The 15,102-nt window shown below is 48.8% G+C and overlaps 2 protein-coding genes across 3 annotated transcripts in view; both read right to left on the reverse strand.

The window, feature by feature from the left end:
• Fam83d (family with sequence similarity 83 member D) overlaps positions 1-6,841 on the reverse strand; it is a 20,981-nt gene extending 14,140 nt beyond the window's left edge. Inside the window, exon 1 of the mRNA XM_028786589.1 lies at positions 6,350-6,841. Within this exon, the coding sequence (XP_028642422.1) occupies positions 6,350-6,823 (474 nt within the window). The 5' untranslated portion in view covers positions 6,824-6,841. The remainder of the gene's footprint in view (positions 1-6,349) is intronic.
• A 1,736-nt stretch (positions 6,842-8,577) lies between these two features.
• Positions 8,578-15,102, reverse strand: part of Ppp1r16b (protein phosphatase 1 regulatory subunit 16B) — a 93,711-nt gene continuing 87,186 nt past the window's right edge. For both annotated transcript variants that reach the window (XM_028786575.1, XM_028786576.1), the window contains exon 11: positions 8,578-13,345. In XM_028786575.1, the coding sequence (XP_028642408.1) occupies positions 12,836-13,345 (510 nt within the window). In that variant the 3' untranslated portion in view covers positions 8,578-12,835. The remainder of the gene's footprint in view (positions 13,346-15,102) is intronic.

Here is a 15,102-nt window from a genome sequence, read left to right on the forward strand (position 1 = left end):
TCCATACAGTAAGTATCCTATGTTCACATCCATGCAGCCTCCTATGTCCACATCCATGCAGTAAGTATCCTATGTTCACATCCATGCAGCCTCCTATGTTCACATCCATGCAGCATCCTATGTTCACATCCATACAGTAAGTATCCTATGTTCACATCCATGCAGCATCCTATGTTCACATCTATGCAGTAAGTATCCTATGTTCACATCTATGCAGTATCCTATGTTCACATCCATGCAGCATCCTATGTCCACATCCATGCAGTATCCTATGTTCACATCCATGCAGCATCCTATGTCCACATCCATGCAGTATCCTATGTCCACATCCATGCAGTATCCTATGTTCACATCCATGCAGCATCATATGTTCACATCCATGCAGTAAGTATCCTATGTTCACATCCATATAGTATCCTATGTTCACATCCATGCAGCATCCTATGTTCACATCCATGCAGTATCCTATGTTCACATCCATGCAGTATCCTATGTTCACATCTATGCAGTATCCTATGTCCACATCCATGCAGCCTATGTTCACATCCATCCATAGATAAAGGCTGGACAATGACACACTCTGGACAGTGTTGGCCATGAGAACCTCTGAGATGACAGAGGAATTAAGGTTTAAATTTAGCTTTAACTTACACAAGCTTAAATGATCACGTGTACTTAAGCATTGGCAGTTGTATTGGCCCATGCTATCTAGACACTGAATCAGAGCTTGCCCACATCTGTCTTGAGAGCCATGGCATATACATACTAATTTCTTCCTCAGTTCTCTGCTGTGACATGAGTTCTTTCTGGGCCTTTGGTAGGAGCTACAATAATCATTCTGCCTCCAGTCCTGTGTTTGCCAGTGTTTCTGTGGAGAAGACGCAGGAGTGTTACAACTAGGTTAATGGAGAATACAACAGACACTCTCCCTTCTAGAGGCTGGTGCCACTTATGCCAGGACCTCGTTTGATTGTTTTTTTTTTTGTTGTTGTTTTGTTTTGTTTGTTTTGTTTTGTTTTTTTAAGACAAGTTCCTACTGCATAGCTCAGGCTAACCTCCAATTCTGGATCCTGCTGTCTCAGTCTCTCAAGAGCTAGGATAACAATGAGGAAACTCAGACATGGTGGTATGCAGGAAATAAGCGGACTTCTGTGGGTTCAAGGCCAGCCTAGTCAAGTTCCAGGCTAGTTGGGGCTACATAGTGAGACCCTGTCTTAAACACTTCTCCCAAAATTAGTAAGAATAAACAAATGAAATGGCAGAAAGAAGAAGGGGGGGGACTGTGGAGGTACTGTTTAGTGGTGGCATCCTGTACATCCAGTGCTGTTCAACCATCACTACCTCTCCAAGCTTTTCTCCAGCAGAGCAGAAATTCTGACTACTAAGCAGTAACTCCGTGTTGTCCCTCTGCCGACAAATTTTGAAAGTCATAACTACTTGGGAGGAGAGAAGTGCTAAGAGTGTGTAGCATGTGGGGACAGAGATGCTCAGAGTCTCACAGTGCACAGGACAGTCTCCTCAGGACAAAGAACCATCCACTCCAAATGCCAACAGTGGCGAGTTGAGAAACCCTGTCTGACTGATGCGGGTATCTGGAACAGGAACAAGTGATCCCATAGCACAGATTCTATCATAACACAGGCGAGGCTTGAGCAAGCTCGGGAGAGCTCAGTCCTTCAGAACATCCTCATACGTGCCAGGGGCCTCCAACAGATTCCTCAGCTACTATCCCTCCTGGCTGGACTCTTCCGCGAAGCAAAGAGTGGCACATTAACACTCTGATCATCAGAAGGATGCCCAAAGGTGTGCTCACCACACAAGTGGCCTCTTTGGAACAAAAGCATATTAGGAACAGCCGCTGGTAAAAACAAGTGTGAGAAATGTGACATCTCCAGGCATAATGAGCTTGGCCTATGAACTCTCACCCAGAAGTAGGGATGTTGGGTACCATAGTGTCTTACTGAAGGGAAGGCTGAGGCAGGAGGCTCTTTGTTTGTTTGTTTGTTGGTTGGTTGGTTTTTTTTTCAAGACAGGGTTTCTCTGTGTAGCTCTGGCTGTCCTGGAACTCACTCTGTAGACCAGGCTGGCCTCGAACTCAGAAATCCATCTGCCTCTGCCTCCCAAGTGCTGGGATTAAAGGCGTGCGCCACCACCGTCCGGCAAGGAGGCTCTCAAGTTCAAATGGACTACATATCAAAACCATCTCAAAACGAGGGACTTGGAGAGAGAAGGCAGGGAGGGGCTAGGAAGAACAACCAGCACCCCGGGACAAGTGCATAAAAAGCACCTGACCAGGGGTACTTCCAGGCAGGGCCACAACTCCGCCAAGTACTAGGTGGCAGAAAGAGTCACCTCAACTGCTTAGTTTCTCTTCCTACCCCTCCATTCTCCCCTCCCCCAAAACATGAGGCTGAAAGAAAAGGGCACGACAGGCCTCCACGGAAAGTATTGAGCACCTACTGTGTGTCAGCTGCCCAGGGAGGTTCCATGAAGCCAGAGCTGCTGGAAAAACCCATCCCAGAGCCATCCATTCAGATAGATAATCCTAACACTTGGCTAACAGCCCTGGTATCCTACGCATGTGCTGATCATAGAACCTGGCTATCCAGGCTCCTTCCAGATCCACCACAGAGAATCTAGGCTGGTGCACAGATCTCCTCACTGAGGGCAAGTAAAGCTACAGAGAGCAAGCAGTTAGATCTGACCACACTCCAGTGCCACCTGGTCCCCACTATTTGGGGTTCCCTCACCTTGTGGGGAATTCAAATTTCCTTCAGACACCCAATAGATTTCTTTATTTGTTTCAGATACTAGAAATAGTTCGTCTCTCCTGCCCAAGCCAGTCAAAATGCATGGTAGTATATAAAATCTAAGCACCAGGGACCTAAGCTGTCTTTAGGTCATAAACCACCTTTCTCACTTAAAGGTCTCTGCTTCTTTGATTCTTCTTAAAACAGGTCACCCCATTCTTTTTATAATTAAAAAAATAGCCAAGCAAGCATTTATTGACTGACTGATTGACGGACTGATTTATGTGTAGCACGCTCATAGCTTCACTGTTCACAGTGGAGGCAGCAAGCACCTGCCAATGCGCCCCCTCAGCCCAAGCCACTCTTGCTATCATCACTGTTTTTCTTTTTATAAGATATGCAACATGGGAATTCAACATCCAAATCTTCAGGAAACTGTTTAAAACCTCCAGCCATTGGGAAGCAGGGAGGCTGCAGAGAGGAAGATTAACTGTGGGCCTTCTGTCTGGCAAGGGGGCACATTCCAGCCCTCAAGAAGCTGAGGGAGGGGGATAGTGGGTTCAATGAAAACCCAACCAAGCAAGCACTGTGCTGGCCCTGCAGCCAGGCACACACTCCGGCTTGAGCCCAGCTCTGCCTTGCAATGCTCAACAAGCTACCTGACCTAGATGCATCTGCTGTGTCCTTAACTGCATCCTCCTCTGGCCACTGGGAGGCCTGTGAGGTAATCTGGGTAAAGAATTCAATTAGAGCCCCAAATGTTTGCCATCACCATACAGATCAGACATCTGGAAACACCTGACGTATGAACTGTCACAGTCTTCCCTGTCACGAGCAATGCACTTCAAAGGACATGGCCAGAGTGACACAGCCACTTCCAAACACCCATGCACATCTTTACAGGTCGCAGCATTTGACAGCCAGAAAATTAGTCCTCTAATCCCTCTCAGTAACTAGTCCTCTTTCTTCCACCTGGGGACAGGACACTTCTCCTCACAGGGCACACGCACAGCACCATAGTTAGTGGGGATTCTCAGAGTCTGCCTTGGGTAAAGTCCTGGCTCCATCATTCCCTAGAGGCAACCTAGCTTCTCTGTGCTTCAGTTCATCCTCTGTAAAGTGGACAGAATAATTACAAATTCAAGATTACTGAAAATACTGTGTAGCAAAGAGAAAGCATTTTTTGTTTGTTTGCTTGTTTGTTTTGAGACAATGCCTCCCCCCCACCCTTGTAGCTTTTGTTGACCTGGAACTTGCAATTTAGACCAAGCTAGCCTCAAACTCATAGAGACCTGCCTGCATCTGCCTGCTGGGATTAAAGGAGTGAAAAAACAATTATTATTGACTCATCTTTTCTCTTAAAGCAATAGATGGTCTCATGCCCCAAATTAAACCTAATTCATATACACAACACTCCTTTGCCACCTGATTCCTTATTTTTCCTTCCTGTGTTCCAGTGTGCTCACATCACTGCCTACACAGGCTAACAACCCTCAGCCTCAGCCAGCTTGGCAGCTCATGCCTTTAATCCCAGCATCCTGAGGCAGAGCCTGGCTCTTCTCTGTGGGAACAGAGGAGGCAGAGCTACCAACCTCTTTCGATTGTTTCCTTTTCCCCTTGTCCCCTTGTCCGTGCTCGAACCCAGGACCTCCAGCAAGTTAAGGTCAGCCTCCTGCCACAGAGCTACACCTCCAGCCTTCAAGCACCCCTATACCTCCCTCCCTTGCCTTTCCACTCCAGTTCACCGTGTCTCAAATGCAAAGAAGTCTGCCTGAAACTGTCTTCCTGCTCACCCTGCCTTAATCCAGACTCTCCCTTCTTACAAGGATATCTCTGGCCGCCTTGCCTCCTCAGACCTTGTAAACCTTAACTCCTTCATGTCGGACTTACCGCTAGGGACACCACTCTGATCATCTTTTTCCACTTGTTGGTCCGTATCCTCTCCATAGATAGGCTAGTTCCATCCTTTCCTTTTGGCCCCTTCCTCATTGCCTGTGACGATCTTCTCATCCCCAATCCCTCACAAACTAAGAACAAGAACAACACCCCTTCCCCTGTGGCCCCAACCCTGGCAGTGTGACAAGCGGGAGGCTCTGTGTAAGTATGCACTTTGGCATATATACTAAAAATGCTCATTGGATTTAAAGGAACATACCACCTTTCTCAGTAGGAGAGCCCAGCTTCCAGTGACAGGGATCTAGGAGAGGGTGTAAAGGAAGCAGGTACAGAGGAAAGCAGGAGGCCCAACCCACTGGTTGTTTTTCAGATTGCAAGAAAGATGAGGCAGACTCTGCTGCAGCCGTGATCCCTTTTAAGGCAAGTTTTTCTTCTGACCTCTGACCTCTAGCTCTGGTGCCCTTCACTCAAGCTGAGCAAAAGGTTAGAGCAACCCACACCTCTGCCCCTCCTGGAGACCAGGTCTTTCCTTTTCAAGGTGTCCCGAGTGCTCAAATTCTCCTCCCACAGGGGAGCTTTGGGCATGTACCCTTAGCCCACAATTTTGCCTCTTCCAAAAACTTTATAAGTTTTGTACTGAATCCACAAGTAAAACGTTTTCAGCATCAAATGGACAGAGCCCATCTAAAACTCCACAGGATCGACAGCAAAACACTCGATCACCTACACTCTTATCATCGAAGTCCTGCCAGTCAAGTACAGAACCAGCACCCAAACATTGGCTTCAGCACTGGGAAGGCAGAGGCAGGAGGACTGCCTGAAATTGAAACTAGTGAGTTCCAGGTAAGCCTTTGCTACAGTGATCTTGTCTTGAAGAGAGGAAAACAAAAGACAAAAACAGAACCCAAGCTTGCTCCTAGACTTGGTCATGTCAACCTGATCCGCACCTAACGTATAGCAGTACCAAGCCTACTAAGTCTTGGCATGGTCTGAGGCTTTGCCTGTCACGTTCTGGGCACAGCCATAAAGTCTGTGAATTGAGCAGTGGTCACCAGCATGCAAAGTTGTAGCCACACCCTCCCAAGTGTAGCCTTCTTTCTCCCTGATCCCACTGCTGTGGTTTCTCTATGGCAGGCCAGATTCTCCCTAACACCAGTCCACTCAGGCAGTCCGACAAAAGCTAAGATAATAACCTATTGTAAACAGTGGCTTATCTGATGCAGAAGTTATTTGCATTTTGGGTCAAAGCTACCTGGAACAGTCGCAGCCAGGTATTGGAGGTTAAAAATATCTCCCACCAGACTCACTCACAGAAGGGAAGGAGTTGAACTGACTGCTCGAATTTATCGGTCTACAACATTAAGACGCGTGGAAAAGTGACGGTTACAGATCTCCCAATGGCCTCCCGATATCATCTTTTGGGTAAAGTGACTCTTTTAGCAAAAGCTAAGCTTTTACTAAAAAGCTCCTGAACGTGGGATAGTGTCAGCTAATGTCTCTGGAAATCTGCAAAATCTGGAAATCCACTTTGGTCTGAACTAACAGTCGCCCGGCCCCAGGGGTACCAATAAACAGGAGTTGGAACTACAAGACAACTCCAACTTCAGAAGGCCGATGCTCCTCCCCTAATCGCTGCCAAGGTGGCCAGGGATCTGGTGTTGCGTTGCCACGTAGGCGAGTGGGGGACTTCAGGGGTCGCTCACCTCTCGGGCAGAGCGCAGCTGCTGGCGCAGCGCATCCTTGCAGCCGTACGGGCCGCCTGCGCCCGCGCCGCGGGGCTGGAAATGAGCCTCGACGCGCGTGGCACCGCGGTAGGCACCCCGGTAGAAGGAGGGCCAGCCGAGCTCCAACGCGGGCGGCTCCAGGTCCGACTGCTCCGGAAAGTAGGTGCCCGACGAGCAGTCGTGAGAGGAGCCGAACGAGTCCTCGGCCACCGCCGCGCCATCCTCTCCCGGCCGTTCGGCGGCGCCCAGAACCTCGCGCACCTCATCGGCGTTGAGGAAGCGGCCCAGCCGTTCGCGCCGTAGGAAGGAGGCCCAGGCGTCGGGACCGCCGGCCAGCAGCTGCTCCAGAGCCAGGCGCCGCGCCTCGCTGAACAGCTCCGTGGGGTTGGGCGGTCCGCACGGAGACAGGCAGGCCGCGGGAAGGTCGTCCAACAGCTCGCAGCGAGCAGCCATGACAGTGTCCAGAACCGATCCACTAAACTGCGGCGGTCGCCTGAGAGTTTTATAGGCACCTTTGAATCAAACCAGCCCGCGCTATTGGCTCGCCGCCCCGCCCCGGCAATTCCATTGGCTGGATGTCTTCCCACGAGCAGCGAAGGCTCCGCCCTCTTATTGCTATTGGTTTCTCCTGAGGCAGGGCCCGCCCACCCTCTGCTCTCACTGCCTGACGGCTGAGCAGAATTTAAATCCGACTTTACCCCGCCCTAGCGGCTCCAGAACCATCCCAACTCGGGAAAGAGCCCCGCACTGTCCGAGCACTCCCCCTGCCGGCTGCCCCACAACGTGGTGCTCCGAGGGCCCTGAGTAGGGGTAGGACTTGCTACTGGACATGCATGCTTTGGTGTGATCAACCTCGTTGCTGTTCCACCTTGCATCTAATCATTAATCTATTCATCATAAGAGAGAGAAAGAAATAGAGAGGAAAGGAGAGAGAGAGAGAGAAAAAGAGAGAAAGAGAGAGAGAGAGAGGCAAAGAGACAGAGACAGAAGCAGAGACAGAGACAGAGCCTGGAGCAATGCATTTCCAGAGGATCTGGGTTTAGTGCTGTCTCACTTGGCAACCCCTAACTACCTATAATGGTTCCAGGGAATCTGATGCCCTTTCTGGTATCCACGGATACTGTGTGTGCACGTGGTGCACACACATACACATTAAATAAATAAAAATAAATAAATAAATCTTTTTTTCCCCAATGTTGCAAAGCCGAGGGTGATGGCACACTCCTAGCACATGGGAGATTGAGGTAGGAGAATCTGGAGTTCAAAGCCATCTTATGCAATGTAGCAAATTCAAGCCCATCATAAGTTAGTTACAGAAGATCTTTCGAACATACATGCATACATACATACACACATACACAGATATATACATATACACATACATATATGCATATACGTGTACATCTACACACACATCTTGTAGCCAAAGAGGACCTTGACTTTCTAATCCCCTGACTCCATCTCTGTAAACTTAAAACAGATCAGTACTGCTGTGAAGGCTCCCTCTCCCTCTCTCCATCCTTCCCTGCTCTCAGCCTACTCAGGGAAGTTACTCCAGCCTGAAGGCACGAGCTTCCTGTGTCCGCACTCTGGCATCCAGTATGCAGAAGGCTACAAGAGAGCGACTTTCCTCTATCAAGACCAGTTCTTGTATGTAATAAGGACAAGGGCCAGGCCCTGGGGCTATACAGCCACACAGTGTGTCTTTGCCTCTATTTCCTGGGTTTAAAAGCAAGGATAATCAGAGCTTTACCTAGTTCGATTGAATGACGTAGAACATTGATCTCCACTATAAGCTAAATAAAAAAGCCCAGACAGAAATATGGGAAGGCCCAGGACAAGCCAGTGTGTTCCAAGTGCAGAACAAAGTGGTCACCTTGGTAACATATAAATATGTCACCAATCAAACTGCAATCAAACTACTGTTGTAGGATATCACCTGATTTCAAAGGGACTATTTGACAGAATAAAGCCTGACACTAACCACCTATCTTTCCTTGAATTTGTAAGTTTTCACTATCTCCCAATCTAGAAACCTCTTCAGTTCCACCTATGTATCCCCAAAGCTCCCCCTGCCTTGGGGACCTCCTAGGAGAGCCTTCTGGGTGCAACCATGCTTGGGAGTCTCCCTGGTACCAACTCTTGTGAAACGCAAGCCAGCCCCGTGCAGATGAGGGCACAGCAGTAAACACAGTCAGACCAACAGGTGTTATTAAAAGGAATTTAATAATCTTAATTAAAAATCCATAACAGCGAATCCCATCACAGGCCTTGGCAGCTGGAAGTAACTCCAGAGGCACAGGCCCCTTGGTGATATGGTCAGACTCCATGTTGGAGGCACAGAGCTACTTCAATACAATATCAAAGATCCATGAGAATATTGTTTTAAAAAAAGTTTTAAATATATTAGACTCTTTTGATTGCCATTTTTACACAAAGCTGCTGATACAGTATACAGAGTTTTAACTTTTTTTCACATAAAATACATTTTTTTTCTTAAGTGTTCTCTGTACATCAGTGGCTTCTGGTCTGGTGAATTATTGCGGAGGGCTGGGTGTCTGCAGACTTTTCCTGGGTGTGCAGAGCCAGGCCCCGCACAGTGGCATTTGAAGTGCCCTTGAGAAGCAGGCCCTCTGGTCAACAAGGGAGAGGTCTCGGGCTTTCTAGGAAAGTGGTAGGTCACTTCAGTGGAGCTGTCAGCTCTGGCCATAAGACCCTTGGCTTTTCTGTGCCCTGGGGAAGAAGGGGATATCACCAGGCTACAAATAGCAAGAGTTCAGACAGTTCTGACATCACATAGGGATGGCCCCTCTGGAAAATATCCCAGTATCCTGCTTTGGGAGAGCAGGTAGGAGATAACACCCAGGACCAGAGGCTATCAAACACAGAACCAAGAGTCTCCCATTGTTACAAAGCTAGACTGTGTTAACCCAACCCAGAGGCCTTACTTATTTATTCATGTATTAATTTATTTGGTTTTTTGAGACAGGGTTTCTCCGTGTATCCCTGGGTGTCCTGGAACTCACTCTGTAGACCAGGCTGGCCTGGAACTCAGAGATCCGCCGCATGCCTCTGCCTCCTTTGTGCTGGGATTAAAGGTGTGTGCCACTACACCTGGCTGAGGGCCACACTCTAGCAAGCTTTCCAAACATCTAAAAGTTAATCAAATAGTTCAGAGAAGCTTCATTAATGCTGCATATTTGATAAAGAATTATATCCCCAAAGTAGACTTGGGTTTAGGATTCATTCCGATTCCCTGAGCTACTGGCCAGAAATTCACAACCTGGTGATAGCTACCAATTTCTAATAGTCTGGGGAGCGTAAGGTGGGTGCAAAGAACCACAGCTCACAGGGAACTGCAGGGCACCTGGTTTGGAAATAGATATCTTCAGTAGGAGTGAGCCATCTGGTCAACCTTGCTAGGCTTCCCCCTAGCCCTTGGATCCACATCTTCCAGGGAGAGAGGCTGACACACATGGAAATGTTTAATTTAAAGAGAAGTAGTTGTTCTCCCTCCCAACACCCATTGGTGGTGTAGGGGAGAAGACTGTATGATTCACAAGCAAAAATGAACAGGAAAGGCCTGTAAATGCTAGAGATGTATTTGACAGCAAATTTGCAGATTTCTGGTTCTTCCAGGCACTGATCTTAGACTGCTGTTATATTGTTCTTCATGGATGCTGGCCTGAAGGCTACCATGAAGGCTCTAGATGGATGGGCAGAGATAGTGTCTACCTGGTACCTGAGATCTAGCTTCTGCACTTCGTGGCAAATGTTATCTAGGTGTGGCCATTAAACTGTGTCCCAGCTAAAGAGATTTACACTGTAAGAACTGCAGGTGCTGCAGAGCACTGGGGGCACCGGTCTGGGATGGAGGCACTCTGACTAGAATAATGGATGAGTCTGGGGATGCCCACAGTCCTCAAGAGATCAAAGTCTTTGCTGACTGGCTAGTCCATTATCTGCCAAAACTAACAGCACATCTAGTGTGTCTCAGCACCTCAATAGATCACATGAGTGAATGGGTGGGTGGCCCTGTCTCATGTGCTAGAGATTGTTCCTCATCATGCCTCTCAATATTCCAAAGAGTCACAAAGTGCCTTGGGGACTTGGAGGCTGAACAGGGAACATTTATCCCTTGTGGAAAACGTGAACAAAGGCCCATGAATCCACACTGTCTGGGGCTAGTTCCCATGGAGGAGGCAGCTGAGTTTCCTATCCCTCAGGTAGAGAAGAATGACACAGGAGGCAGGAAGAAGTGCTGGGTGTGGAGAAATGGCCTGAATGGCTCAGAAAAGGCAATAAATGCCTTCATTCTCTGGCCCCTGAGCAAAGAGCTCAGAAACTCCAGGCAGCTGACTCCTAGGAGTATGTGGTTGGCTGCCTGGGCAACTGCCCACCTTGTGGCTAAAGTCATCTCCAGAGGCATTTCAGTGTCTGTTAGAGCTAAGAGTTTAAAGCCACAGTTGTGTGTTTCGATCATCTACTCTTTCATCCCTAGCTGAGGCCCCAGGGATTCAAGAAACTGTCTTCATTATGTTATCTCACCATTCCAGATTCCATCTGTCCTGGAGTTGGGACAGGGATGACCTAGCGTTATGCACCTCCTGCATCCAGCAGCCTCCAGGGTGCTCTCTGGCCCACGCTCCTGGTTCTAATAAAGCATCTGCCCAGTCTAGTCAGGTCCTGGTTCATCTCTACTCTACTGAGGTCCCAAGGCCACAGTGGAGACAGAGACCAACAAATGGCAAGCCCAACTACTAAATGTGTGGCACTGGGGAGCCATAAAGAAGTGGACATCTGTCCCATACATCTGAATGATGTAGGGACCCTCTCGGGGCTCTAAGGAGGTAGTTTGAGGACAAATAAAAAGAGCACAGAGCAAGGAACAAACTCGTAGCTTGCCAGTTACACCAGAAGGTTTTGGTGGAGCCAGTGTGTCGCACTCAAGGTACAGAGCACAATCTCAGTGGGTTTGTGGGAAAGTGTGGTGGTGATGTGGTGTGGGCTTCCTTCCTTCCCTAGCAGCAAGAAGACAGGGGCAGCAAAGCTGTACAGCTGGGATGATAGCCAACTCCAACCAGGCCACGCTCTCCTGAACGAAGCACAGGATAGCAGCCATGGGCACCTCAGTTTGCAGCTTTGGCCATTACCACTTCCAGGAGAAGCAGACTGAGAGCTTTGAGACCTCCTGGCAAGAGCCGACAAGTGACACTTGGCGAACATGTCTTACTTACACAGCATTACAGAAAAGGCAAAGCTTGGAAGCTTGGAGGGGCGTGGCCTGAGCATTCACTCTGCAGACTGAGCTGGGTCAGGTGGGAGGTGTAAGCAAGCCTCAACTGCTAATGTGATGGCCTGAGAAGGGCAGGCTGAGATGGGCTGGACCAAAACAGCATGGAAACCACAGAGACCAGCTAGGGTGCTGTATTGTATCAACGTTAACCACGGTGTTCTCAGCAATGTGCTCACCTTTTCCCTGGGAGCCCCTTCCCTCCAGAAGCTCCTGATGAAATCCAGTCCTCAAATACTAGAAAATAAAACCTAACTGTGACACTATCTTGGGAGATGGCAAAGTCAGTTACCTCCCACCTGGACTCTTAGAGCCTCAAAGAATGCTTTTTACCAAACGCAGTTTGGAAACTACCAATGTGCTGCACCCTTCCCAACTCCTGTGCTTCCACGGAAGACCAAAACAAGATTTGGTTTCTTCTAAGTATGGATGGCCTGGCTTTCCAGCTTGGCCCATGAACAGTCCTCCATCTTCCTAGTGACATGTACATGAGAATAGCTCTCAGGAAGGCTGTGGGAAGCAGGTCTGGACCCACTAACCTGATCCATAAGGATTCCTGGCTTCCCTGAACCCATAAGACTTCCTCCTGTCTCTGCTAGGTGTGATAGTGACCCAGACTGGTATGACTTCAGAGCTGTGGGTCTCTGCTGAGCAGGCCTCTTCCCAGTGGGAGCCAGTTGGCAGTGGTGCCAAGACTCTCTTGAACTCATTCTTGTGGGCAGAACCCACAAGTTCTCAGCCCCGTCTGCTTCCCAAGAGCTCAGGTGTAGCATTCTCACACACTAAATTGACTCTGTGTGTGTGTGTGTGTGTGTGTGTGTGTGTGTGTGTGTGTGTGTGTGTGTGTGTAGGGGGTTGGTTGATATTCCTGGTCCTAAGAAGCCTTTACCAAGTACAGAACTGAGATCCCAACCCCACCCTCCCTGAATCAGACTGCAGAGTGAGTTGGCCCACTATACTTCAGATGCAGGCGTGAGTGAGGCAAGAAAGCAGCACAGAAGGGAGTAGAGATACCACGGGCAGCCGGGCATGAGATAAGGTCAGCATTCCTCTGGAAAGCAGATCCCACCTCTCCCCGGCTGCCCCGACACCTCCCCAGCCAGGGCTGTTGGACTGGCTTTGGATTCCAGGGGCCCCTCTCTGAGGCAGCTCTCTCCTTCAGGTCACAGACACTAAGAGATCCGGCAGCAGCCATGAACTTTCTCCTCCATCTCCTCCATGGGGGCCTTGAACTTCAAGAGCGGGGGATCTCCGCTGGTGACTGTATAATACACCGAGGTCCCGTTGCTGCTGTAGGGGGAAGTTCTGCCTCCAATCAAGGGGGCCTTGCCTTCGCTGCTGCTCTCCCCCGACCTGGCCACGCTGCTACCCAGGTGGGTGCTTAAGAATGGGTGGTTGAGCAGCTTAGCTGCTGCCCTCTGCCTCTTCAGCTCCAGGAGCGTTTGGGGGCTCTGCTCTTTGAAGCCACTCCAGGGTGGGGGGACATCAGCCACGCTGGGGTTGCCATAGGCCATGCTGTAGTCAGGCATCTCGTGCATCTTCCATATGTCCCCATTGGCCAGCGCATACTGGTAGGTGCTGACAGGAGCCCGGAGGCCATTCTCCACAGGCCCATCCAGTTCTCCCCGTGAGATCTTGGTAGAGAATTCTGAGAGCAGTACAGGCTTCTCTAGCCTGGGGTTCTGGGGGAGGAGAGGACAGCATCAGTATCACCGTTCAGCTAGAGGGTCTGTACTCACCAGCTACCTGCACCTCTGCTGAGGGACCTGAGTGCTGACACCCAATCTCTATCTGTTTCTCTACTTCTATGTAGCGCTGGGGCATCAGGCTCTGTGTTCTGGTAAAGCAGGCCAATGCCCACCCCCACCCCCCGCAGGGCTTGGCTAATGAGCATATTTTATTGCCAACGTCTTGGAGCAAGTTCATAGAAATAGAATCAGTGGAACTCAACTGTGAAACTTCAGCTGGAACGACTAGGGAAGATGTTTCTGAAGGAACTGCAATTGGTAAAGATGTCATAAGCTGTGCCCTGGGGAAGCACAGGGTCAAAGGTGCTTTCTCTGCTCGTAAGAGAAGCTGACATCAATGAAGGCTGGACACAGGGAGACTGACCTCATGGTGTATTCTGAACTCCTAGTTCCTGCTGGGTCAGTTAGGTGAACCAATAAATTGCCCTTTTGTACATGTGTATAAGTCAGTTTTAGTTAGCCTGCACCCCACCCAGTCAATTGTAGCTCCTCCCTCTCTATTCCCAGCATATCTCCGCTTCACATAATACAGTCTCCCACCTAGAAATCCTATACACTTCAATAGTCCTTGGATAATAAGAGCTCCAAAGAGAGCTAATGTCCAGAAACTATAAACAAAAACACAGAAACAGCTGGTATCAGCAAAGATGGAACCCATTGCAAAGTCACCATGAACAAAGTCATGAGACACATATTTTTTAAGAAAAATCTAGAAAATCATTGATAACACACATGACAAGAAATAGAATAGCTTCCTAAATATAGAAGAATCAGTTTCAAGCGTAATAGAGATAGCTCAGGCATGGTGGCACAGACCTGTAATCCCAGGACTTAGAAGGCTAAGGCGGGAGGATCAAGGGATCAAGGCTTGTGTTAGAAAGCAAAGCCGTGTCTTAACATACACACACGCACACACACACACACACACACACACACACACGGGGGGGGGAGGGAACCAGATAGACAGAGACGATATTTTATACACATAGAAACACAAAACTCTGGGAGTAGGCTTTTCTTCCTTCTCAGCCTTTATATGGTACAAGGTGTTAGAAGTCAGCTGTTAAAAGCAATAGGAGGGTGTGCAGATTATCATAGACACTACCCCATTTTGCACAGGAATTTGAGCATCTGAAGGTTTCGGTGTCTGAGAAAAGCTAGGTCCTGAAACCAAGCCCCCATGAATACTGAACAACTGTAGGTATGCAGGTAATGCCACTTTAAAAGGCTACAGATTAGACAATTCCAACTCCATGTCCTTCTGAAAAAGGAAAACTCTGGAAGCATAAGATTATTAATAACACACACACACACACACACGTAGAAAGTTGCCATCAGAGTCTATTTTCTTGCCATGTTCTACATTGTGCTGTCACCGATGGGCTCAGGTGGGACATTGGGGACTGTCCAGGACAGTGAAAGCCCGTTGTGTGACACTATAACAGTGGAGTGCACAGATGGTCCAACACAGGGTGAAGACGGACACATGTGCTGTGATGTGTCCATCAGTCCTGGCTCCTCAGAGATGCACATGCAGCACATAAACGCACATGGTTATGAAAGAGAACCTGAGGGCAATTTCCAACTATTTAATAGTGTGTGTGTGTGTGTGTGTGTATGTGTGTATGTGTGTGTGTGTATGTGTGTGTGTGTGCATGTGTGTGTGCTTGGTGTGTGTGTGTGTGTGTGTG

Source organism: Grammomys surdaster, unplaced genomic scaffold (genome assembly GCF_004785775.1).
Source record: "Grammomys surdaster isolate TR1022 unplaced genomic scaffold, NIH_TR_1.0 125561, whole genome shotgun sequence".
NCBI classification, from domain to species: domain Eukaryota; kingdom Metazoa; phylum Chordata; class Mammalia; order Rodentia; family Muridae; genus Grammomys; species Grammomys surdaster.